Raw genomic sequence first — 27,256 nt, forward strand, 5'->3', positions numbered from 1 at the left:
TGAAAGGGCTCCCATAGTTTGGATTACCAATCTTAAATGACTTGTAATAATATTTAAAAGCTACCAAATCTCATCAGTGGGGTCCGATTGCTGATACACCCACTTCTCACAAAAATGGGAGTTTGATTGCGCATCTATATACAGCAGTCTCATTGAAATAAATGGAGTGACAGGTACATATGCTTGACCACTGCTCCGTCCTTGTGGGGACCTCCAGGACTCCTGTTCTCATGATCAGTGGGGGTCTGAGTGGTCAGACCTACACCGATAAAGTAGTTGCACCCCTATCCTGTGGATAGCAGGTAACTTTAAATCTTGGCACAAACCCTTTAATGTAACATATTCTAGCAACATGGCATAAGAGTTTGTGATGGGAAAACACCAATGCAGATGACAGCTCTAGAGACTAAATGCTTCAGTTTGCATATGCAATAATTATGATTATATACATATTAGTTTCATGTTTGAACTTACATACATCTATTTTTAATGACAAGGTTTAGGTGCCATTGACATGCTGCATATCCATATGTAACAAGAGCAAGCACAGCAATCACCTACTCCTCTACTGTAGTATCTGGGGGAGGGAACATTTCTGGTCAAAGTACAATGAAAGACAGTCAGAATAAAACTCCATGTACTCTGAAGTCAAACTGCATTGAGTCACCACAGCTTGTCTGTGCTGCTCTAATCGCAAAGTGAGACAACTGATAACATTCTAATAAGTGATCCCAACCTGATAAGGAAGGCTTCCCTAGAAACAGCCTATTCAATGAACATGGAGGAGCACAACTATGTCCTTGAGCTGTCCTCTTGTCAAACTGCTAAAAATCCTACTTAAATACTCAATAGTTATACTTTAACAATTAGTGACAACCAATACAGTCAGCATTACAACATCCAAACAGGTTGTCACCAAACCCTCTCAGGGTCCTGATTAGAAGTCTAGATAGTCACACAGCCACAATGGAGTGGGCTGCATTACTGTACAACTAGTAGCATTCAATGTTCAACAGTGTGGGAAAGCTGGATGACAACACCTTCAGTAGCTGCTGCTCATAATGGTTGTCAGACAGCTTTCCAAGGAACCAATAAAGATTTAAAAGAAAAAAAATGTCAGCAGAGGACACTTTGCATTCAATAATGAACTTTTGATTGTAGCCCAAAAAACATTCATCACTTAAATCTTTGCACAGTCTCATAATGGAACATGACAGCTATGTCAGATCAATTGTTGCACAGATCCCAATGATTTATGAGGCTGTATTCACACAGGCAAGTGTGATGTAGGCCAGTGAAAAACTGACCATCTTACCTGCGATTTCATTGCAATTTTCCTTTTTTAAGATAAAAACACATCACATTTACATCAGTTTCACACACACACACACACACAAAACCTGCATGTGGTTCCAATAATAAAATGCTTTTAAAACGTATCACACTTGTATGCAATTTCCACGTCATACGAGTTGCATGGTTTTTTTTTTCCATACTCCCATAAAAAAAGATGCACAATTCCTAAACAATAATAACCCAAAACTAGGACATACAGCAAGTTGGTCTCTCAGTCCGAGAAAAAAAAAATGCTTGTCTGAATTAACCCATTCAATGAATGGGTTCATTTGCTTCTTTTCCCATAGAAGTTCTGTGCATCTCAGAATTGGATAGAACTTGCGCAGGAATAAGAAGAAAAAAAAAAAACACCCCCCCCCCCCCCAAAAAAAAGAAAAAAAAGAAAAAAAATAAAAAAAAATAAATCAAGACTCACAAGTGTGAATATAGCCCAATAATCGTGACAGTCAGGTTTCTGTACAGATCCTGAATTTTGTATGACAGCTGTAGACTACTTGCTGTCAAAACTACAGGAATGCTGATGTGAACATCAAAACATAACTGAACACCTTAATCCATACGTCTTGTCAGGCATTACTAAAAATAAACAAGCTATAAGCAAACAAAAGTACAAAGTTCCACAAACTTCTGGCCTGCACAAGACTTGCTACACAATCAAGATATAAAATCAACATTCCTATAGAAGTTCAGGTGATACAAAGTTACTAAAGTGTTGGTGTTTTGGAAAACAATAAATATACAACTATGTAACATTTCAGGCTGACAGTGCAACCACCTGGGAGAGTGGATAGGATACAGGACCTCTGAGCTGATCCCTAATCAACACTTCACACATGGCTGAAAAGAGCAGCTCAACTCTACACATCCCTCCAAAAAACTTACTGCTCTAGTGAGAAAACATAATAGAACAATGAAGCTGAATGAGACTTTAAAGCAACAGGTGAGGCACAGGGAACCACAGAACATGCATGATGGTAATGCAATATGTGGGTGTTCTGGGCAGGACCCATGCCCTCTGCTGCAGGTGAGAAGGGTAGAAGCATTACATGCACTTACAGCCATATCTGGGTCTGAGCATAGGTGAGATCTCCTCATGGTGCATCCTGTTAGCAGCTGCTACACCTTTCACTTCTTCCCCCTTGCAGAAGATGTTTCAATCCAGTGAATATGAGTGAATCACAGGGGTGGATGGGTCCCAGGATCCCGCACTCAGGTCCCTTTTTGTCCTGCCTGTTGCTTTCAGGCTGTGTAACAGTGTGTGAGATCTCTCCTCCTCCTTCTCCCCTGTGCTGCTGCTGCCTGCACCCTCCTCCTCCTCCCTCTCCTTTCTATAGACTTTCCCTTGTGCTGAGAGCATTGTGTTGTGAGCAGCAGTAACCTATCAGCGCCACCTACTAGATTTTTCTTATCGCAGAAAAAGTCTGAATTAGTCATAAACTGAGCTCTGAGTTTTATTACTTAGAATTGGGATTTTCTTGGATAAACGCCAAGCAAGTTTTCCTGAATTAAATGTTTTTTTAAACTATTTTTTTTTTACTGTAAAATTGTGAATTCTATATCTTCTGATATGTCATGTCTATTATATATAGTTGCACAGTGTTCATATATATGTACTTTGACATGTTTCTATGGAAACCCAGACAATGGTGGGTTTTATAGGCTGTGTGCTTTTTCATGGGTTTCAAAACAGCAACGGACTGGGCATGCAAGGGTCGAAAAAAAGAATGGCATATCCTGGAAAAAAAGGATTTCTCATTGTGGGAATGAGATTTTTTTCTTTTTATAATGACTGCACGCTGCAATAATACATGTAGATATGGCTTAGGGCAGGCTCACGTAAGCATAATTTAATAGTATATTAAACATGCGTAATACGCAGTGAATGGAGACAATGAAAGTGCATTGATTTTCAGTAATCCATTCACACTTGCGTGTATATATTGCATATAATATGCACATAAAAAAGAACATGGAATGTCCTATTTTACCACGTATTGTTCTCTATAGGTGTGTAATAAATGTACAAGTCTATGTGCGGCATTTATACGCAACGTCATTAAACAAAAAAAGAAACAAAGACTGCGCATGACATTGTATGTGAGATACGCTGTCATGAACAGTGAAAAATTACTGCTATATGTGGCTCACATAGTGGTAAAACGCTGCGTTATATATGCAGCGCTTTACAACACGCTCATGTGAGCCCGGCCTTAGAAATCTATGGATGGGGGGACTTGATACGTAAATATTCATACTGATCTCCATATTTTTTCAGTGCAATTACTAATATTTATAAGACATCTGCACCTATCTGTTGAGGGTCAGATCAAGGTTAGGCTCCTTTTAGATGAGCCAATTTATCGTTTTAACAAGCGAGTGACCGTTAGGGTTTATTCACATGTCTGTATATTGGCCAGGTTTTCACGCCCGGCCGATATACAGTGTCCTTTTCTGCAGGGGGAGGAGGTGGGCTGGGCCAGGAGCAGTGCACTGAGCTCCCGCCCCCTCTCCGCACCTCACCACTGTTTGCAATGGGAGGGGCGGGACAGGGGTGGCACTAAGTTCTGCCTTATCCCGCCCCCTCCCATTGCAAATCGAGGGGAGGGGGCGGGAGCTCAGGGCACTGCTCACGGCCCGGCCTGCCTCCTCCCCCTGCAGAAAGGGACACTGTATATCGGCCGGGCGTGAAAACCCGTCCGATATACGGACGTGTGAATAAGCCCTTAGCTTGTTCGCTCTCGTGCAGCCTGTTTATACAAGCAGATACATCGTTGGCTCATTCATACAAGAATCGTTTAGTCTTTCACATTCGCTGCATAAGTGACTGAGAGGGACTGAATGAGTGCTGTTCAAACCGAACGATAAGTGAACTAGCCAACGATACTTTTTATTTCTGTATAAAATGAACAAAAAATGAACAATTATCGTTTACATAGTAACATAGTAACATAGTATGTAAGGCCGAATGAAGACATTGTCCATCTAGTCCAGCCTGTCTATCCTACTGTGTTGATCCAGAGGAAGGCAAAAAACCTCAAGGCCAGAAGTCAATTAGCCCTTTTGGGGAAAAAATTCCTTCCCGACTCCCTAATATTCCTTCCCGACTCCCTAATATTCCTTCCCGACTCCCAAAAGTTTGTCGTTCAGTCGTTGGTTTGAGTTTAGACAAAACGATTTTCGTTCACTTTCGCTCATTGGAATGATTTTTTGAATGATAATATTTCTGTCTAAGAGTGTCCTTAGGGAGGCATCTAGGTGAAAAATGAGGCGACAGCCCTATTTCCAGTTGGGTTTTAATATACAGAGCCCTTTGTGTAACCTAGAAATAAGGGAAGTGCCATTTTACACACGGCGGAACTGAATCTTGCAGTTTTTAAGTAAAAACGTGCAGATTTTAACAGATGTGAATTCAAGCCCCATAAAGATAACATAGTGACGCAGAAATGTCCACACAGGCACATTACATCCTGTGTGACAGCCCCCTTAGGCCGCTTTCATATGGCTGAGAAAACCACGCAAGATTTGTGCTTTTATGAGACGCACAAATCTTGCATGGATATGAACCCCATTCTTTTGAATGAAATCATACACATCAGCAATTTTTTTAATTTTTTTTTCACAGCTTTTCTACATTTTTTTGCATTCCTTGGAATGCTTCGCCCATTGTTTTTAATGAGGCCGGCAAAAATATTGCACAGAGTGTAAGGTGCATGCAAGTGAGATGCGATGCAAGGTTTCCCATTAAAAACAATGGGAAACACTTGCCAATCCTCTGACGCCGGCTTTCAGGATCACTATTGAAACCACTACTTTCCCGAAGTGATGCGAGGCATTTTTAAACAAAAAAACTTTGCATCCATGGAGAAATTGCTAGTTGGCGATATCGGCCCGATATCACACTTGCCCGTGTGAAATTAGCTTTAGGCAGGGCTGTGCCTAGCCTTTCTGCTGCCTGAGGCTAAATTCACATGGGGGAGCGCGACATCGGACTGTGAATTTCCTTGCTGAAGGCTTTGTGCACAATGAAGTAAGGGAGCGCTCGGTAGTCTGTATTCTAACTACGCAATGTGGTTTGGTATCTGGGACACGAACATTGAACTTCTGGTGTTGCCTGGTAAACTTATTGTCCAGTAATTCAATAAAAATTGACTTGAAAAAAAAAATTGCTCTCTGCTGCACGGTGATGTCAGGAAGAATGGCGCGTGACCGCTGAGGCCAGTGATCGGGTGCACAAGTCACATGCCGTTACAACACATCATTGCTGGTGCAGCCTATGAGCCAAAACCAGCAGGCAGCCACCGCAGTTTCTGTGCTGGATTGGAGGGGACTTAGGAAGCTTCTACATGGTCTCATACTCCTTCTTCCTGAGGTTGCTTTCGGTTGGTACCACTACATCTATCACCACCGCTGTTTTCTGGTCCTTGTCAATTACCATGATGTGTGGTTGGCTAGCCATTAGCTGTTTGTCCGTCCGTATCCAGACGTCCCACATGATCTTAGCCCTGTTATTCTCCACAACCTTCTGTGAAGTCTCCTGTCTGGATTTGGGATGGCTTACACAATCCTAAAACGGATATCTCATTGACTGGTGAAGCGAATAAGTGAATATCCCATTAACTTGAAGAAGCAAGGAAAGAGTCAGTACTTCAAATTAATGTATTGGCAACAGAAAAAAGCTAATATAAGGCTCTAAGGATCTTGTTGTGATAATTAGACAACTGGGTTGGAGCATCTACAGGACAGCAGGTCTTGTAGGATGTTCCTAGTATACAGTGGTTAGTATCTACCAAACGGGGTTCAAGGAAGGTAAAGAGGTGAACCAGCAACAGGGTCATGGGCACCCAGGGCTCATTGATGTATGTGGGGAAAGAAGTCTAACCTACTAGGTTTCATCACACAGAAGAACTACAGTACTACAAATTGCTGAAAACGTTTCTGCCGGCTATGATAGAAGGGCATCTGAACACACAGTGCATAATACTTGTTATATATGGGGCTGTATAGCCACAGACCGGTCTGAGTGCCCATTCTGAGCCCTGTCCACTGCTAAACATGCCTACAGTGGGCATGTGGGGGTTCAGAACAGGACCATGGAGCAGTGGAAAAAGGTGGTCCCACCTTTGGACGGCTGTGTGTTGCTTATGTGGTAGGATAAGAGATGCCACAAGGATGCACTATGGAAGAAGGTGTTGACTTGGCCTCCAAATTTCCCAGAGCTCAATCCACTTGAGCTTGGTGGGATATAGGGGAAAAATGAGTCGGATCTATGATGAACTCACCTGCTGCTAGGGTCTTGGTTAGGACTGTTTTGGTGGCATCAGTGTGACCTACACAATATAGGCTGGTCTTAATGTCACAGCTGATCGGTGTATATATGTGTGTATAAATAACTATAAAATCCCTTTAATCCAGGATTAATTGGACGTAACACATGCCAGGTTATCAAGTTTTTGCATTACAGGTTGGTCATAGGAACAAAACCTAAAATTAAATGTTAATCTATTTTGCAAGTGGTTGGGTGATATGCATTTTATAGAGCAGTGTTCCTAGATAGACACGGCACGGTGATAATTGTGCTGTCACTCCATTTACTGCATAGCATACACATATCAAATATGTCAAAACTTATTTTGAAAAATTTGACTAGATCACAATCTAGCAGTGACATAACGGTGGGATGACATCTTGAACATGCACAGGAAATCTGTTTTTGTCACATTTGTTTGTATTTCATGCTATGATACTGTGCATATATGTGTTTGTAAGGCGGACTCACACGAACGGGTCAGATCTCTCTCTCTCTCTTTCCTCTTTGCTCTCTCTCACTTTCCCCAAAAATTCCGGCTTTTGTAGCTGGTTTCCTATCAAGTTGCGAGCAAATCCGCGCCCATACGCAATGTTAAATGCATATGCACTGCAGATCGCATGCATCCATACAGATAAATGCAGCCTGAGCGTTTCACTACCCACGTGTTACTATGTATCATCCACATGGACTGTGATCATGGAATTCGCTATTTGAATACTTAGCGATGTTGCTTATAAGTGCCACACATACACAATTACACGCCCACAGCGAACAATAGGGCTTTATAGCACATAATACATGGTAAAATAAAAACATGCTGCCTTCTTTTATATTTTACGCACATATTATATACAATAAAAAAACGCTATTGTGAGTGGGTCAATGAAAATCAATAAACTTTCTTTAACTCCATTTACCACTTATTACGCCTGCGTCTCAGGATAGAATTGAACAGCATCCAACTGACTCCATTGACTATGATAGGTTCCGTTAAGTTTCCACTCAGCTGCCTGGTTTTTAGACTGAGTTGTATTTTTCAATGGTATCATTTAATGTACCATATAATGTTTTGGAAGACGTTAAAGGGGTTGTCCCGAGGCAAAAGTGAAATTTTTTTTTTGCCCAGTCGCCCTTCTAAAGCAAACATTACTATGCACAAGTGTAAATGGCTTTTAACGAAGGTTTCTACTCACCGTTCTTGCGTTTCAGCAACTTATAAAACTTCTTCCAAAGATGGCCACCGGGATCTTCAACCACGATGCACCGCGGGTCTTCTCCCATGGTGCACCGTGGGCTCTGTGCGGTCCATTGCCGATTCCAGCCTCCTGATTGGCTGGAATCGGCACACGTGACGGGGCGGAGCTACGCGATGACGCGTAGAAGGGGGCGGAGCCAGAACGCCGCTCGTGCCTGGACCAACCAGGAGGGAGAAGACCCTTCTGCGCAAGCGCGTCTAATTGGGCGATTAGACGCTGAAATTAGATGGAGCCATGGAGACGGGGACGCCAGCAACGGAGTGGGTAAGTGAATAACTTCGGTATGGCCAATATTTAATGCACGATGTATATTACAAAGTGCATTAATATGGCCATACAGAAGTGCTTAACACCACTTGCTTTCGCGAGACAACCCCTTTAAGGAATTTGTAATTGGGACAAAATGCGAAGAAACCCAGAATTTGGGGGGAGAGGTGTGTTATTTTTAACGACATTCATGCAGTAAAAATGACACGTTCTCTTTATTCTGTAGGTCAATATGATTACAGCAATGCCAGATTTATACAGTAACCGATTAAAAAATAAAATACCTTTTTTTTTAAAAAAAAAGAAAAACATTGCTTTCTGTCACCATATTTTGACCTCCATAACTTTTCTTTCTCCCCCGATGGGGCTGTGTGAGGGTGCCTTTTTTGCAGGGCAACCTACAATTTGTATTGGTACTATTTTGGGGAATATATGACTCTTTGTTGGCTTATTATTCAATGTTTTCTTGGGGATGGAATTAAGCACAATTTTGCCATTCTGTTTTTTTCTTCTGGGTTAATCATGTAGGATTAATATTGCAATATTTCAATAAATTTGACTTTTACAGACGCAGACCAACCAATTTTTAGATGTTGTTTTTTAGATGTGATGACTGGCAAATGTTTTCTTTTACTTTCTGACTCCGCCAGGCAACAACATGGCAATGGGGGACCAAGTGAATAAGAAAGGACGCTCCCCAAACTCCACGTCCCTTAAACTATAAGCACTATGACTAAGTTTCTGGTGCTTGTAGTTGGTGACAGGTTCCCATTAATACAGTAAAGCAGACCAAACACTAGGGATTTTGGACAACTGAAAAGTCCAATTTAGACTATTTGTTACTTTTCTTTTATGTCTTTCCATGACCTAAATGATTGTGACAAATGTCAACTGATGGCAGGTATTTGTGGAAAGGCTGATCTGCCACGTTGGATTTTCCCAGTTGTTGTCAGGTGCAGTCATTGGAAACTTGTTCATTCCAAATGACAGGTCTGCGTGCCATCAGTTGAAGAGAGCACAGCTAACACTGATCAACAATTTGTCATTTAACTTAAAGGGGTTGTCCCGCGCCGAAACGGGTTTTTTTTTTTTTTAAACCCCCCCCCCGTTCGGCGCGAGACAACCCCGCTGCAGGGGTTAAAAAAACAACCCCCACAGCGCTTACCTGAATCCCGGCGGTCCGGCGTCTTCATACTCACCTGCTGAAGATGGCCGCCGGGATCCTCTGTCTTCATGGACCGCAGGGCTTCTGTGCGGTCCATTGCCGATTCCAGCCTCCTGATTGGCTGGAATCGGCACGTGACGGGGCGGAGCTACACGGAGCTACACGGAGCCCCATAGAGAAGAGGAGAAGACCCGGACTGCGCAAGCGCGGCTAATTTGGCCATCGGAGGGCGAAAATTAGTCGGCACCATGGAGACGAGGACGCCAGCAACGGAGCAGGTAAGTATAAAACTTTTTATAACTTCTGTATGGCTCATAATTAATGCACAATGTACATTACAAAGTGCATTATTATGGCCATGCAGAAGTGTATAGACCCACTTGCTGCCTCGGGACAACCCCTTTAAAGGTCCCTTTACACGGGACGACTGTTGGGCACATAAGTGCCTGACAACTGTCCCACGGACTGCCACCTGACTATTGTTCCTGTGCTTACACAGGAGCGATAGTCATTCAAGTGAATGGGAGCGTCTCATTCCGGGCTGCCTGCCTTCATTCCCAGTAAACAGGAGTCGCTCAAGCATTGAGTGGCTCCTGTTTACAACAGACAATAGTCGCTTGGTTTTTAGTTTTTCTAAAAACCAAGCAACTCCAACAAATGAGTGATTTTTATTTCAGTGCTTTGTTTTTGGCCATATGTACATGGGACAATTATCTCCCAAACTCGCTGTTTCCGTCGGTAATAATCTCCCCATGCAAAATACCCTTTAGATGTTGTTGTCCAAACCAAGAACTATCACAGACCAAGCATAAATGACAAATAATTCAAAATACAACCATCTGCAACCCTTCCATCCTAGTACTGATGACCAATCCTGTTTACAGAGCCCGATAGTTGCTGGGTAGTCAGCTCTACTAAAAACCAAGTGGCTCCGACAGGTAACCAATTTCTTGCTCAGTGCCCTGTTGGTGTCCGTGTGTACATGGGATGCTAATCCCCAAATTTGCTGTTTCCAGTGAGAATTTAGTGATAATCGCCCTGTGTAAAGGTAGCTTCAATGGAGCAGAAGAAGTGACATGATACCTTCAAGGTGCAATCTTTTATCAGGGCACCAGCCTTTTCTGTTGGCAGGGGGAATATAGTTAAAGCCCCATAGGATGAGCATGTATATACCGTACAAAAAAAAACCCAAAGACCTTTCATTCAGAAGACCTTTAGACGGTATAATATATCTACATGCTTAGCCAGGATCGAAATGCTGTGGTACTTTTTGATCAGGCATTTGCAGATATAGCAGATTTTATGGTTTATCTTTATTGGTTGTCTGATAGAGTCGAGACTAGGCGAGGCAAAGCAAATACTCTGCTGATAACATACTTTAAAGGAGAACGTTCCAATTGTAACCAGAAATCTTTCCACATCTCAAGCAGATAAAACCACAGCAAAAACTTTACCAGCATGCTCTGCATTAATTAAAGTTATTCCTGGTTAATATGAAATCATGGATCAACCACATTGTCTTTATTCCAAAACCGTCTACAAAACATACAAGACATTTCCTTCAAATCCATGGAGAACTCTACATGCATTACAGATTACGGTGTGTCACCTTTTGCATTGCAATAGATAAAATAAAAGGCAAAAAAATCCAAGGGGAGGTCTCACATGTATGGATTCTAATTGCGGAAGCCATGATTGCCATTTGCGCAGACTTTTTGGAGCAAAACTCAGGCACTGAATTTTGCCGCGGACTCCATGCGGATGGCCCCCATTGAAATCAATGGAGGCGTCCGCCCAGTAGTTGATACGCAATTTACATTGAATATGGGCTACGGGTACCCACATCATCGCAAAGCGACTGCGCAGGAAATACAAACAGAAAAAAACCTGTACTGTGCATGACCGCCTGCGAGGCTAGGCAGCCATATTCAATACAGGTTAGTGCCGTACGCAGGGTCACTGGCGTTAGCAACAAGTGGCGATAACTGGCACATTGACGAAGACAAGACATCACACAATCCTACCACAAGACTGTATCCAGCTTTTGAGGTTTCATGTGGCTAAAAAAAATGTGTTTTTAATCTGGCTTTGATACCATTGAAGCCCCCCTCACATGCCATAGATTGGAGCTAGGTGCTTGTAAATCTTTGCTTATCTTAGTGATATATGTGGGATAGGCTGGGGGGCATGGAGGATTCGGCCCCTTGGGCCAAGCCCCACGTAGATGTTTAGCGCCGTCTAGCTGGTACACCTAAATGTCTGGCCACTCTGTCCCTCGCTTCCCCATCCATCCCAACAGTAGATTGGCCACAGGTCTAGCAGAGAGTAGGTGCTTTAACAATACATATATGCAGGACCAGATGTCCGAGGCCATGAACTGTCTCGCACAGCCTAACCTTGCTTTTCCACCCCCCACCCCCTCGCCCTTTACCGACTCCAGTTTTCATTGTGCTCTGAGTGAGGAAGCCAGGGGAGGAGCGAAGTTAGGCTGTGCCATACAGCGTATAGGCACAGACTTCAGGTTCTGCATGTGTGCATCTCTAAAGCACCAACCCCTCTGGTCTACTAGCGGCAGGATTTGCGAGGCTGCCTGGGGGGAAGGGGTCCAATATTAATTGCAAGGAGGGCCTCCTATTTCTGATTTGGGCTACAGAGGGGCTTTACATTACTCGTTAGGGCCACAGAGATGGGGTCCTATTCATTGGGCCACAGAAGGACATCCTGTTACTGACTGAGGCCACAGAGAGCTTGTATTGCTCCTTATGGCCACAGTGGGGTACCATTACTAATTGGGGCCACAGCGGGTGCACTATTACTTAGTGGGGCCACAGTAGGTACTTTATTACTATGAGAGGCACTGAGAAGCTCATTAGGGGTTGTGGCAGCAGGATGGGAAGATGTGCATAGGCGAGTCATGGCTAGAAGTCAGTGGCAGTCTAGACCCAGAGAGAATAAAACTGAACTTTAAACAGGTACCTGCACTGTAATCACTATTACTGTGTAAAGCCAGTATTTGATTACATTATATGTGTATTATTTGGAGGTGTACTAGAGCTGGACCGCCTGCCGTGTTATAACGCTGTCATATACAGTGTATATATATTTTGTATATGTTTAATTTTTTGGGGGGGGAGGAAGGGAGGAGCACATTCTGACATTTGTTATAGGGCCTTATGATAAATCCCTATTATACTTGAGTTTGGGTCAGTAGACTTGTAGTTCGGCTGTTAAACTCGTCTGGAAAATGCATCCTTAAGGGGACATCCACACGTAGCGCAAAATGCTGCAGATTTTTCGCAGTGGTAAATGCACACCAAAATACATGTCAATTCCAAAATCATCCGCTGCATTCGCCCCATTATTTAAATGGTGAAGTCAGCTGTAGATTTGCACCAAAATTTGTGCAAAAATCTGCATCCAGGACACAGATTTTAGTGTGGATTTCCCGCTGCAGAAAATCCACACTATTTTCTGCTATATGTGAATGTACCATAATGTGCTCATCTGAAGCTACCCGAATACAGAAAAAATATAGTTCTGGTGCTGTATTTATGTACTGAGGTTGGTTCTGCTACTGTAAAGCAGCAGAAATGCAGTCCTAAGCTCTCACTCATGACCTGAAGGTTGCAAGTTCAATCCCTGCCTGGTTCAGGTAGCCGGCTCCAAGTTGACTCAGGCTTTCATCCTTCCGAGGTCAGTAAAATGAGTATCAAGCTTGGTTGGGGGTGATAAATAAATTACTTGAAAGCACTGCGGAAAGATTTATTTATTTCTGTACTGAGCTTGGTTCTGGTACTGTATTTAAGAGTGCTGTGTGTTATGAGTATTGTATATGCATTATGAGTTTGGTTCTGGAACTGTATTGTTAGCACAATTGCGCTGTTTGATATACTGTGAGTGCCAAATTAGATATGGTTAATATGAGCTCAGAGAAGGCAATGAAAGACATGCCATTATAGTGTGTATACTGTGTACCATAGGACATCTGCTTTAATTTTGACGGGAAAGAGCTTATATTGTAACTCAAACAAAGGAAGGTGTGACATTCAAATACATTACAACATATAGTGTGCTGATAGGTCATTCTCATGGGGAGTGGTTATGATGTAATCAGAAGAGGGAAGGAGATTACAAGACATGCTCAGTAGAGATTTTGCCACACAGCACAATTAGCAACAGACTTGAATCTTCTATCTTGGTCTTTCCTGTTCATCCTGTGTACTCTGAGAGGTCTCAAGAGAAGAAAAGGAAATTAACATTCTCTTTGTGTATGGGGGATGGTTGCTGGCCCAAGCAGTGTCCTCCATCTTAGACCTACACAGCTGAACAAATAAAAATACACATACAAGATGAAGAACATATCTGTCATCTCCCATGGTTCTGGTGCTGTATTTGTGTACTGAGCTTGGTTTGTGCTATATTAATGGTATGATCTTGGTTCTGGTGTTGTATTTAAGTTATGAGCTTGGTTATGGTTCTGTATTTATGTTCTCGGGTTGTTCTGGTGCTGTATTTTTGTTAAACATATAAAGTTAAGTTTGAAAAGACATGATGTGGCTAGCCTCACACAGCCAGACCATGCCAGCTGTGGCAGCCAGTGGTCACACAAACTTACCAATAATTTATGTGGCTATGGTTTTGTGTGTCCAGCTGCACTGTGTGTTTCCACTGGGTGGGCTGCTACTGATGGGCTAGTGCTGGATGCTTGCCCCCAGGCTGGGATTGAAAGAAAGTGTATGTAAGTGGGCTCAGTGATAAAAAGCAGAGGGTGGTTAATAAAGGAGTTTTCCAGTAGTAAACTATCAATGATCTATCCTCATAGAAGGTTTCTACACCAATATATAAGGGAGTTCTTTAATGTAAGAGCAGTAAGACTATGGCACTCTCTGCCTGAAGACGCGGTGATGTGGAACTCACTGAAGGAGTTCAAGATGGGCCTGGATGGTTTTCTTAAGTGTTAAAATATTACGTTATAGCCACCAAATTACTGAAGATGGGACGTTGAACAAGGGACTGTTCTGATTGCCAGATTTGGAGTCGAGAAGAAATTTTTTACCTAAAATTAGGAAAATCAGCTTCCACCTCATGGGCTTTTTTTGCCTTCCTCTAGATCAACATAGGCTGAACTGGATGAGCATATGCCTTTTTTCTACCCTACAGTGTTACTATGCTTTCAAACTGTGTACATGCAATCAAGTAATTGTGACATGTATCTGAGGAAACAGGCACTTTAAATGGGCCAGCAACATAATGAGTAAATATATTTTGGGAACAAATGTCGAAAAACTGAAGATGAGCAAATTTTGGAAATCTTGATTAATCAGTGTCTCTCCGAAGGACAAATTTTCTATTTTAAAACTATAATTCCCTGATATTAGATAATGAAAGTTGAAATAGGAATCCATATTCAACTATTTTAGACTTCATTGTTTTACATTTGAGAAATATAGCTCCATAACAGAAAATTTGCCAGATGGCAAAATATCAAAACAGCAGCTTTTCAGATTTGCTCATCCCTAGATTATTGAGGTTTGGGTGTTTTATTTTGTAAAAATTATATTTACTTATTGCCCTCCTGGCACATTATTTCCTTGGCCTATTTCCTAAGATACATGAAAAAGTTATTCAATTGCAAGTAAGAATAAAAACGTTAAAACATTTAGATCAGATTTTCATTAAAAGACTATCTTTGGTTATACTGTATGTAAAACCATTACAATTATGGTCACCTGTAGTACACCGCACTCATCCTCTATTCCATTTATCAAAGAAGCCATGATGCTGTGTCATATTTGTTATATGATGGACTTGAATACTGACTGATAAATTGATTGACTTATAATTTCCATCATAATAAACCATCAGGGTTTTCTTTCAGGATTACATGGGCTCTCCACGCCCATGCACAGCTCTCACACACTCCTCACCTTCCTCAAATGCCTCCATCTCCCTCTCACCACTGCCAAGAAACACCATAGCCATCCTCACAAATCCCCCAATCACCTACTCACCTTCGCTACCCTACTACTTTTAGCTGTGGAGGACATCTCCCCAACCCTTGCCCACCCTGTGCTGCTGCCTGCCAAAACCTCCTCCCAATCACACCAAAACACCTCCAAAGCCCAACCATTAGCCCACATGCTTCCCCCCTCTCCCCTTCAATTGTGCCCTTTGGAACTCCCAATCCGTGTGCAACATTTTTCTACCTGGCTCCCCCATTTCCTATCCTGCGAATTCCCTACCCTTTGGTAACTTCAATTTTTCCACTAATGACCCCATCTCCCCATCTGCCTCCCAGCTTTTAACACTCACCTCCTCCCTTGACCTATCACAACTCTCAGACTCCCCCACTCATAGAGATGGCAACACTCTCAATCTCATTTTCCTCTGCCTCTGCGCTGCCTCCCACTTCACTAACTCCCCCCCTCCCACTCTCTGACAACAACCTCCTCTCCTTCTCTATTACACACCCTAATATCTCCCCAGACCCTCCCACCTATCGCACCTCTAGGAACCTCCAGACCGTCCACACCCAGCAGTTTGCCGAGATCTTACAGCCTTCCCTGTCCCCTATCTCTCTCCTTTCATTCCCCAACCTGGCTGCTGAATACTATTCCACCACACTCAGACGCGCCCTGGATGAAACGCCCATCCCCCCCCCCCCCCCCCCGTGACCTGAGCCGTCCACCGCAGATCACGGTAACCTTGGCTCATGCCCCAAAAGCACTTCATCCAGCGATGCTCTAGTTGTGCTGAACATCTGTGGTGCAAATCCAAACAGCCCGCAGACTTCACCCACTTCAAATTTATGCTCAAAACCTACAACATCGCCCTCCACCATGCCAAAGAAGTTTATTTCACTTTGTCTCCTCACTATCCCACAACCCAAAACTACTCCAGGAGTGGCGGCACGAGACGGAGGCACGAGCGAGCGGGGAGCTGAAGGGGACAGCGGAGCAGCTCAGCAGCCGAAGCAGGTGCGGGGGCAGCGGCAGCCGAAGCAGGTGCGGGGGCAGCGGCAGCCGAAGCAGGTGCGGGGGCAGGAGTAACAAGTGTGACCGGAGCGCAGCAGCCGGCGCCCAGAGGCCACCAGGAGTTCAGCTGAGCAGCTGAGACAGGAGGGCAGAGTGAGCGGCCGCCGGGACAGCGGGTGACGTCACCAGGAGGAGCGGAGGAGCTGAGTATCTACCTCTGTGTGTGTTTGTGAGCTGTGTGTCTTCTGTGTATCTGGTTAGTTGTGTCTTCTGTGTGTGTGTGTGTCTGGGGGTCTAAGTGTTTGTGAGGGGGGGGGGGAAAAAAAAAAAAAAAGAAAAAAAAAATTTTTTTTGACTGCTTGCGCATAAGTGTCAGTGGGTAAGAGGTTGCGCGAGAGAGGCAGCGGGTGAGGGGTTGCAGCAGCGGGTGAGGGGTTGCGGCAGCGGGTGAGGGGTTGCGGCAGCGGGTGAGGGGTTGCGGCAGCGGGTCAGCGGTTGCGGCAGCGGGTCAGCGGTTGCGGCAGCGGGTCAGCGGTTGCGGCAGCGGGACAGCGGTTGCGGCAGCGGGTGAGGGGTTGCGGCAGCGGGACAGCGGTTGCGGCAGCGGGACAGCGGTTGCGGCAGCGGGACAGCGGTTGCGGCAGCGGGTCAGCGGTTGCGGCAGCGGGTCAGCGGTTGCGGCAGCGTGTGAGCGGAGTGTGAGCAAGTCTATCTTCACTACTTCCACAAGTAAATTGTAGATCCCCATTAGGATGAGCTCCATGCCTGGCAATGTCATCCAGTGTGCTACTTGTGCAATGTATGCGGTCCTTGATCAGCCGATCGAGGGTGCATACTGTTGCGCAAGATGCATGCACGTTGCAAATTTAGAAGCCCAAATTCTGGATCTAAATGGGCAACTGGCAACACTGAGAGCCATTGACATCATGGAAAGGAGTTTGGTGCTCACTGAGCAGGCACTCGCTGGGGTAGAGGCGGGGGCGGATGGTAGTACGGAAGTGCAGGGGGAGCAGGCAGTCAGCTGGGTGACAGAAAGAAGGAGGGATAGAGGGAAGAGAACCAGGGAGGCTAGTCCTGAACTGGCACAACCCAACAAGTTTGCACGATTGGCAGATGAGGGGGATGCCATTACAGAGCCAGCACCGCTGCAGCACGACACGCCCTCTGAACGCCAGGGGGATGACTGCTCCAGTGAGACGGGGACGGGGAGCGCAGGGCAGGCTAGACAGGTTCTAGTGGTGGGGGACTCAATTATTAGGGGAACAGAGAGGGCAATCTGCCATAAAGACCGGGATCGTCGAACAGTGTGTTGTCTTCCTGGCGCTCGAGTTCGACACATCGCGGATCGGATTGACAGATTACTGGGAGGGGCTGGTGAGGATCCAGCAGTCATGGTGAACGTTGGCACCAATGAACAAGTTAGAGGTCAATGGAGGGCCCTCAAAAATGATTTCAGGGACTTAGGGTCCAAGCTCAGGGCGCGGACCTCCAGGGTAGTTTTCTCGGAAATACTACCTGTACCTAAAGCCACACTAGAAAGGCAGCAGGACCTTAGGGAGGTAAACAAGTGGCTCCGGAGTTGGTGCAAGAAGGAGGGATTTGGGTTCCTGGAGAACTGGGCTGACTTTGCGGTCGGCTACAGGCTCTACCGTAGGGACGGGCTGCATCTAAATGGGGAGGGTGCAGCTGTGCTGGGGGAAAAGATGGCTAGAAGGCTGGAGGAGTGTTTAAACTAGGGACTGGGGGGGAGGGTAAAATGAGAAATAGTGGGGTAGCCAGTGTAATTAGCGATCTGGGTCCAAGCAAAGGGAATGGGGGACGAGCAGGGGGTGGGGTTAGTACAGTTAGAACTGATAGATCAGCCATAAGTACGAATAGCAACAAAACAAATTTAAAAAACAAAAAAAATGAAATAAATTGTATGATCACGAATGCACGAAGTCTGATCGGTAAAGTGGGCGAGCTTGAAGCAAGAATGACTGATGAAAGTTATGATATGGTCGGAATTACTGAAACATGGCTTGATGATAAGTGCGATTGGGCGGTGAATTTGCAGGGGTACAATCTCTTCAGAAGAGACCGAAGGAACCAGAAAGGGGGAGGGGTATGTCTGTACGTCAAATCGAACTTGAAGCCGAGGCTACGGGAGGATATAGGGGTAGGAGACGAACAGGTGGAATCTCTGTGGGTAGAAATACAGGGAGGAAAAAATAACAAAATCCTGATAGGGGTCTTCTATCGACCACCAAAAGCAACAGAAGAAACTGAAGACTTACTACTAAGGCAGATAGAAGAGGTGTCAAAGCGCAACGAAGTAATTATCATGGGGGACTTTAATTACCCAGATATAACATGGGAGAACGAAACCTGCAAATCTCACAGGGGTGATAAGTTCTTGAGAGTAATTAAAGACAATTACCTGAACCAACTTGTGCAGGAACCAACAAGAGGGAGAGCCATTCTGGACCTAGTGCTAACTAACAAACCGGAACGTATAAAGGGGGTGCAGGTTGAGGGGCACTTGGGGAACAGCGACCACAATATAATCAACTTCCAGCTGTCAATCAATAGGAAGCCTTATCAGGGAGTGACAAAGAAACTAAACTTTAGTAAAGCAAAATTTGATGAGCTTAGAACTACTATCGGTAACATTAATTGGGACAACATCCTCAAAAATATCAGTACGGAGGAAAAATGGGAAAAGTTCAAAAGGATCCTAATCGCCTCATGTGAGCAGTCCATTCCCTTTAAAAATAAAAGAAACTCAGCTAAAAGGAAACCAATGTGGTTCGACAAGACGGTACGAGGGGCAATAAACGAAAAGAAGAAAGCGTTCAAACTACTAAAGCAACAAGGCAGCGAAGAAGCGCTAAAATCATACAGGGAAAAAAACAAAATATGCAAAGACACGATTACAACTGCCAAGGAGGAAGCAGAAAGACGGATCGCAAAAGAGAGCAGAAACAACCCGAAGCTATTTTTCAACTACATAAACAGCAAAAGGATTTGCAGGGAGAGCGCTGGCCCTTTAAAAAACAATGCAGGAGAAATCATTGATGATGACGAAGGGAAAGCAAATCTAATAAACAGTTTCTTCTCAAGTGTGTTCACCAAAGAAAAGGAAATGCCACACGAGATGCAGGGGAATAAAACGAACTCCTCACAAAATATCTCATACCTAACGCAGGAGGAGGTGCGGAAGCGTCTAAAGAAAACTAAGATTGATAAATCACCGGGCCCAGATGGATTACACCCAAGGATACTAAAGGAACTAAGTGACGAGATAGCTAGGCCGCTATACCTAATATTTCTAGACACTATCAAGACCGGAGTAGTACCATTGGACTGGCGCATTGCCAACGTGGTTCCAATTTACAAAAAAGGGAGCAAAAGTGAGCCTGGTAACTACAGGCCAGTAAGTCTCACTTCAGTAACGGGAAAAATTTTCGAGGGGATTCTGAGAGACGCCATCGATGAGTACCTCAAGGAGATTAAGGGAATAACTCCTCACCAGCATGGATTCATGAAGGGTCGCTCATGTCAGACAAATCTGATCAGTTTCTACGATGAAGTAAGCTCTAAGCTGGACCAGGGAGAATCTATTGATCTTGTATATCTGGACTTCTCTAAAGCCTTTGACACCGTGCCACATAATAGGCTAATATACAAAATGAGGCAGCTCGGACTGGGCGAAAACGTGTGTAAGTGGGTAGAAAATTGGCTCAACGATAGAAAGCAGAGGGTGGTAATAAATGGTTCGTACTCTGATTGGACCACAGTCGCTAGCGGGGTGCCACAGGGTTCAGTATTAGGCCCCACTCTGTTCAACATATTTATCAATGACCTGATAGAGGGGCTGCACAGCAAAATATCAATATTTGCAGATGACACAAAATTATACAATATAATTAATGCAACGGAGGACAATGTGCGGCTACAAACGGACCTGGATAAGCTGGGGGCTTGGGCAGAAAAATGGCAAATGAAGTTCAATGTTGAAAAATGTAAGACTATGCACGTGGGCAAGAGGAACGGATGTCACAAATATTCACTTAATGGGGTACCACTAGGGAAAAGTGATATGGAAAAGGATCTGGGGGTATTAGTGGATAATAGACTGAGCTGGAGTAACCAATGCCAGTCAGCCGCTGCAAAGGCAAATAAAGTCTTGGGGTGCATCAAAAGAGGTATAGGGGCGAAGGACGAGAACATTATCCTTCCATTATATAAGGCACTTGTCAGACCTCACATGGAATACTGCGTACAATTCTGGACACCGGTGCTCAGGAAAGATGTCACAGTGCTTGAGGGGGTTCAAAGAAGAGCGACTAAACTAATACATGGAATGACGGGACTGGAATACCCAGAGAGGCTATCCAAATTGGGACTATTTACTCTAGAAAAAAGAAGGTTAAGGGGCGACCAAATAACCATGTATAAGTACATGAGGGGACAACACAAGGATCTCTCCCGTGATCTGTTTACACCCAGGACTGCGACGGTAACAAGAGGACATCCGCTACGATTAGAGGAAAGTAGGTTTCATCACCAACACAGAAAGGGGTTCTTTACTGTAAGAGCAGTTAGACTGTGGAACTCTCTACCGGAGGAAGTGGTGATGGCAAAATCCATAGAGGAGTTTAAAAGGGGACTTGATGTCTTTCTGAAGAAGGATATTACAGGATATAAATTTTAGGTTAAGTGTCAATCCTGGTATATAGGCAGGTAGGAAATATTAGGGGTTGATCCAGGGAACAGTCTGATTGCCATTAGGGAGTCGGGAAGGAATTTTTTCCCCAAAAGGGCTAATTGACTTCTGGCCTTGGGGTTTTTTGCCTTCCCCTGGATCAACACAGTAGGATAGACAGGCTGGACTAGATGGACAATGTCTTCATTCGGCCTTACATACTATGTTACTATGTTACTATGTTACTCTTCGATACCTTCCACTCCCTCCTCAGCTCCAAACAACAGGCCACTGTGACAGATCTCAGTGCTGGAGAGCTAGCTGCCCACTTCAAGTAAAAAATCGAAAACATCCGCAAAGAAATCTCCTAACATTACACGGCTAGTCCCCATCCTGGTCTCTTCAGCACTGCATCCATCCTCAATCACTATCTATACTAGAATCAACGACAGAGAAAGAAGTCTCCAGACTCCTTTCCGCTGCCCGCCCCACCGCCTTCACTAGCGACCCTCTTCCCTCACACGTTCTCTGTTCCCTTTCCCTGGCAGTCATTATTCACCTCACCACCATCTGCAACCTCTATCTGACCTCTGTCACCTTCCCCTCCTCATTCAAGCACTCCATCCTATTCCCTCTGCTAAAGAAACCGACCCTTGACCCGACCGATGCTGTCAACTACGACCCATCTCCAACCTCCCCTTCATCTCCAAACTACTTGAATGCCTGGTCTATTCCCGCCTGACACTCTGTCTCTCTGATAACTCTCTCCTCGACCCCCTCCAGTTCGGCTTCCACCCCCTACATTTGACCAAAACTGCCCTCAAAAGTATCAAACAACCTGAGGATAGCCAAATCGAGGAGCAACTACTCCCTGTTAATACTCCTTGACCTCTCTGCTGCATTTGACATTGCTGATCATGACCTCCTCCTTGCTATGCTTCGCTCAAAAGACACTGCTCTCTCCTGTTTCTCCTCCTACCTCTCTGACTGCTCTTTCAGTGTATCCATTGCTGGCTCTCTCTCCTCTCCGCTCCCCCTCACTGTTGGGGTGTCCCAGGGCTCGGTCCTTGGCCCCCTTCTTTTCTCTATCAGCACCAATCGGACAAACCATCCCTAGATTCGGCCTCCAATACCACCTCTATGCTGATGACACCCAGTCATACACCTCTTCCTGCGACATCTCTGCACCTTTCCTCCAAAACATCACCAAGTGTCTGTCTGCTGTCTCTATCATCATGTCCTGACTTTTTCTCAAACTTAACCTCTCAAAAACTGACCTCCTTGTCTCCACCCTCAACCAGCCAACCTTCCCCCAACATCTCCATATCAGTATCTGGCACCATAATAACCCCCAGGCAGAATGCCTGTGGCCTTGGGGTTATACTGGATTCGGACCTCTCCTTTACCCCCTATATCCAATCTCTGGGCTGATCCAATCTCTGCCACCTGCACTTCAGGAATATTGCTAAAATCCGTCTGTTCCTCGCCATGGACATGCTAAACACACTTCCAACTCGACTACTGCAACTCGCTGCTCATTGGCCTTCTCCTCACCAGACTCCCCTCTCCCCTCTCTTCCCCTCTCCAATCCATACTAAACGCGGCTACTAGACTCATCTTCCCATCCAGCTGCTTCCCAGATGCCTCTGCGCTATGCCAGTCGCTGCACCAGCTACCCATCCATTATAGAACTCAATTCAAACTCATCATCCTCACCCACAAAGCTCTCTATGGCTTCCCTCCTGTCCATACACCACCCAGCCGGCACACTCTGATCTGCTAACACACTCAGACTAAACACCCCTCTAATACGAACCTCACATGCTCATCTCCAGGACTTCTCCAGAGCAGCATCGATCTTCTGGAACGCTCTACCCCAAAACATCCGAACAATTCCAGATGCACGGAACTTCAGACGTGCCTTAAAAACGCACCTCTTCATAGAAGCATACCAAACCTCCTGATCTAGTCTCTCATCCCCACAATATGCTCCCTGCCCCTCCCTATCGCTTTCCACTTATGCCTATTATGTACACTTACTGCCCTGCCCTGTACCTCCTGTACTACCCCCACCCCGTTTGTGTCCTAAAAACTGTATATCAAACATTATCATTGCATTGCTGTGTTCCCCCTTGCTCCACCCCTTCCCCCTGTACCTTCTATATCACTCCCATCCCCTTTGTTGAATACCACATGTAACTCTTGTAATTTCTGTAGATTTCGTATTGTTTGTGTTCCCTATGTGTGCCATCTTGCAGCTATCTGAAGTGTTTGGTCACTATAGGCACGGTGAGTAACTGGTGTTAGATATAATTATATTGTAAAGATACGGAAAGGCGGCAGTGATGGGGATGATGTAGAATGACTGTTATTATGCACCATGCAGATGATAAGTTCAGCAAGAAATTTTTGATCCTCCACCTTTCTCAGCGGACATTTTATGTGATTCTACTAGTACAACAGAACCCTGCTTCCATCTGATCTGTAGTTGAACCCTCTTCCATTATGTCTATATAAAGTTTTCCATTTTAATTCTAAATTTACCCTTGACGAGAAACACCTTTGTAAGCACATCTTAAAGGGGTATTCTGAGCTTTTTGAACCGATGACCTATCCTCTGGTTATGAAACCAGTAATTGATAGGGGCGATCCTCAGCTGTGACGGAGGATTGCTTCTTCCCCATAGTGATGCAAGTGGTTTTGAAACAAAAGCGCCTTGCATTTGCAAGGAAATATGCATGTCGGCGAGTGCGATACTGGGCCATTATTAGCCTTAATGTTTATAACTAGAGACTGTAAGCAACGCATAAGGCCTCATGCCCGCGGCCGTAACGAATTCAGCCAGCGGAATATCACAGCGGAGTCCGTCACGGCACCCCCCAAAGCCCCATACTCACCTCTCCGGATCCGCCGTGCGCATCCTGCCTGGCGAGCCCACGCGCATGTGCAATACAGCGCATGGTGGCCAGCAGTGTTGTATGACGTGGGCAGGGGCGCGTAATCACGCGATACTTCCACTGTGCTCATAGCGTAATGGCCGGTTTCCATTGACTACAATGGAAGCCAGTCTCGCATTTTTCCATGGCAATTAGAGCATGCTGCGGTTTCTTTCACGCTGCGGAATTCCACGGTAGAATTCTGCAGCGTGAACATTGAGCTATTGGGTTCAATTCACACGGCAGAAATCTGTCCGTGGGCATTAGCCCTTAGAAGCCCACACTTCACATTTCAGTTTGATCTTCCAAGTGAACCCTGTTCCTTCACCTATATAATAAACTCTCCCTGTGATCATGGAACGTTATGACCTCAGAAGCACTAGAAAAGGCAATAACGCCGGCTGACACGGAGCAGGTGTCCTTATTGGCAGCCTTCCATTCATATATAACCAAAAGAACTATCCTTCATTGCCATATTAAAGAGTTTGCATGATCACATGTACAGCAGTTCCTTACTATATACTTTTATTTTGTCAGAATCGGGACTTAGGTGCTATGAGTTATCACCCTCACTTTGAAGGCCTCTTTCACATGACCGTATGCGTTTTTACGCTCGGTTGATCACAGCTACAAATTGCATGAATGAAGAATAGCCACAATGTAGTCCCAATCTTAATGAACGTTTTCTCGTCCATTCACATGGGGGGCATGCGGCGTATATACGCTGCTGCGCAGATATCCCTCGGTCGGCAGGAATCCTCTGAATTACTAATAATGATTAAACAAAGCCAGCTATGTTCTTTTCCCAGCGTTGGACGCAGCTAAACTCCCTCCTCCCTTTATTTCAGCTCTTATAGAAGTCTATGGGAGCCTCCAGCGTATCTTGGCATAAGATAGGGCATGGCCTATCTTTTCACGCAACATATAAAATCGGACACTGTTTTCAGTCACCCATGTTCTATCTTTGACGGCACGACTTTTTTACGTGATTGAAATTCGCTCATGTGAATGAATACATTGGAATTCAATGGTTCACATGGTCGGGATTTTTGCATGCAGCTACATTCACTTGTGTGAATAAGGCCTAAGGCTGAAAACACTTTGGCGCATTTTGCAGTTACTTGTCTCCAGATAGCCATACTAATCCTTTGGCACCTTGCAATTGCGTCTCAAGGTGGTCAGTGGAGCCCTCCTCCAACTGATCATTGAGATCATAGAATCCTAGAATGGTAGAGTTGGAAGGGATCTCCAGGGTTATCTGGTCCGACCCCCTGCTCAGTGCCACAGCTTTGATTGTGGCATCTAAATAGTTAACAATAGTGATCTGAGCTCACTTGTTAAATGGAACTGGGTCTAGTTACTCTAACACCCGGTGATCACCTGTGCCTGTTACCACCATTTCCAGTTGCAGCATGCTAATAATACTACATGGCAGTTTTCATGTAAATAGTGGGCAATGCAATGCTAGGGGGTCTTGGGTCCGCTGAACCAGGGGACACTAAACTAGTAGTTCTCTCTTCTGGCTTTTAGAGGTGCTCCCAAGAAGACTCTCGCCCACTCACTATGATATCTGTATACCCTGAACTGGGGCTGTCATCCTAGACCAGTGATGGTGATCCTTTTAGAGACCGAGTGCCCGAACTGCAACCCAAAACCCACTTATTTATCGCAAAGTACGAACACGTCAGGGGGCGGGGCTGATCACGACGTATGATTTTACCTCTATCGTTCTAAAAAGAACAGGGCTTTTTTAAAAAAAGAAAGGGTGCAGGTTCTGACTGCTTTTTGGATGCGGAAAGGCTGCAGAATTTGCCACAGTAATTTTCGTTGATGACATTCTGCAGCATTTCCGCCACGTGTAAACATACCCCAGCAGTAATAGTGACCCCCCACAGCAGCCCCAGCGGTAATAGTGTCCAACATGGTGGCCCCAGCAGTAATAGTGACATCCACAGCAGCCCCAAGTAGTAATAGTGACACCCCACAGCGGCCCCCAGTAGTAATAGTGACACCCCATAGCGGCCCTTAGCAGTAAAAGTGACACCCCACAGCAGCCCCCAGTAGTAATAGTGACATCCCACAGAGGTAATAGTGACATCCCACCGTTGCCCGAGCCCTTACCCCTGAGACCAATATACTTACGCCCTCCTGCTCCTCTGCTCGGCGCTGATCCCGCTGCACACTCTGACGTCAGTGTTCTGCTGAACGCCTCCTCCCCACAGTGGCCCTAGCGGTAATAATGACCCCCCACGGCGGCCTCAGCTGTAATAGTGACATCACACAGCGGCAACAGCGGTAATAGTGACATCTCACAGCGGCCCCAGTGGAAACAGTGAAAGCTGGCAGCGGTCTCAGTGGTAATAGTGACATCCCACAGCGGCCACCAGTAGTAGTAGTGCTAGCGGCACTGATCCTGGTGCACACTGTGACGTCAGTGTGCTGCCGGATGCCTCCTCCCCTCTGCTCTCGCGTAATCAAAGAGGAGACGGCAGGGAAGGGAGAGGAGGATCCCAGCTGCACACTGACGTCATAGTGTATGCCGGGATCAGTGCCCATAGCAGCGCTGCTGAGTGAATGCCGGCAGGGAAGCCGCAGCCCCTGTCGGTATTCACTAACGTGGTGAGCGGCCAACGTTTCAGCAGTGAGGGCTCTGCGTGCCGCCTCTGGCACACGTGTCATAGGTTCGCCAAGACTGTCCTAGACCCTCATTAAATCCCACTGTAATATCATACACAAAATAATCCAGTTTAGTTCTCATTTTTCATTAAAGGGTTTTGTCATGACTATAAAAGTTTTTCCAGCAACTGGGTGCAGCGACCCAGACTTAGGAGGCGTTTAAGCAGCTGGGCAGAAATAAGATGGTAGTCACGGTGGCTCTACTGTTCCTCCTGGCAGGTGGGCAAAAATGGTGGTCTGCTGAGCTGTGCAACACCAGTGGTAAAAATAATAAATAAAACAAACAAAATAGAGGCAGTTGTTATGGCCTGCTACCGCGGAGTCGAATAGGGTAAGATGTTAGTTGTCGTGATGCCAGTTCATATATGGGTAGGGACCCATTCCAGACAAAAACTAAAAATACAAAAAGTGGAGAACTAAATAATAATGGGGGTAGTAGTCCTTGCACTCCTGTAGTGTCATGTGGTACATCTGTGCAGATTTTGTGTATGGTGGGAAGCACTCCAGAAAGCAGACTTGAGATGATGAAGACAATTTAACTCTTTATTGGCAGGGAGAGGGAACTGTGGATCTTGCAGTAGATAATACTTGCAGTAACTGTTAACTCACATTGACTTGAGGTGGTTGATGA

The 27,256-nt window shown here is 45.2% G+C and overlaps 1 protein-coding gene across 2 annotated transcripts in view; it reads right to left on the minus strand.

Moving 5' to 3' along the window:
- Window positions 1-2,621, minus strand: part of IQGAP2 (IQ motif containing GTPase activating protein 2) — a 297,963-nt gene extending 295,342 nt beyond the window's left edge. For both annotated transcript variants that reach the window (XM_066602868.1, XM_066602867.1), the window contains exon 1: window positions 2,413-2,621. In XM_066602868.1, the coding sequence (XP_066458965.1) occupies window positions 2,413-2,458 (46 nt within the window). In that variant the 5' untranslated portion in view covers window positions 2,459-2,621. The remainder of the gene's footprint in view (window positions 1-2,412) is intronic.
- Between the last annotated feature and the right edge of the window lie 24,635 nt (window positions 2,622-27,256).

The sequence above is a fragment of the Eleutherodactylus coqui genome, chromosome 5 (genome assembly GCF_035609145.1).
Source record: "Eleutherodactylus coqui strain aEleCoq1 chromosome 5, aEleCoq1.hap1, whole genome shotgun sequence".
Lineage (NCBI taxonomy): Eukaryota > Metazoa > Chordata > Amphibia > Anura > Eleutherodactylidae > Eleutherodactylus > Eleutherodactylus coqui.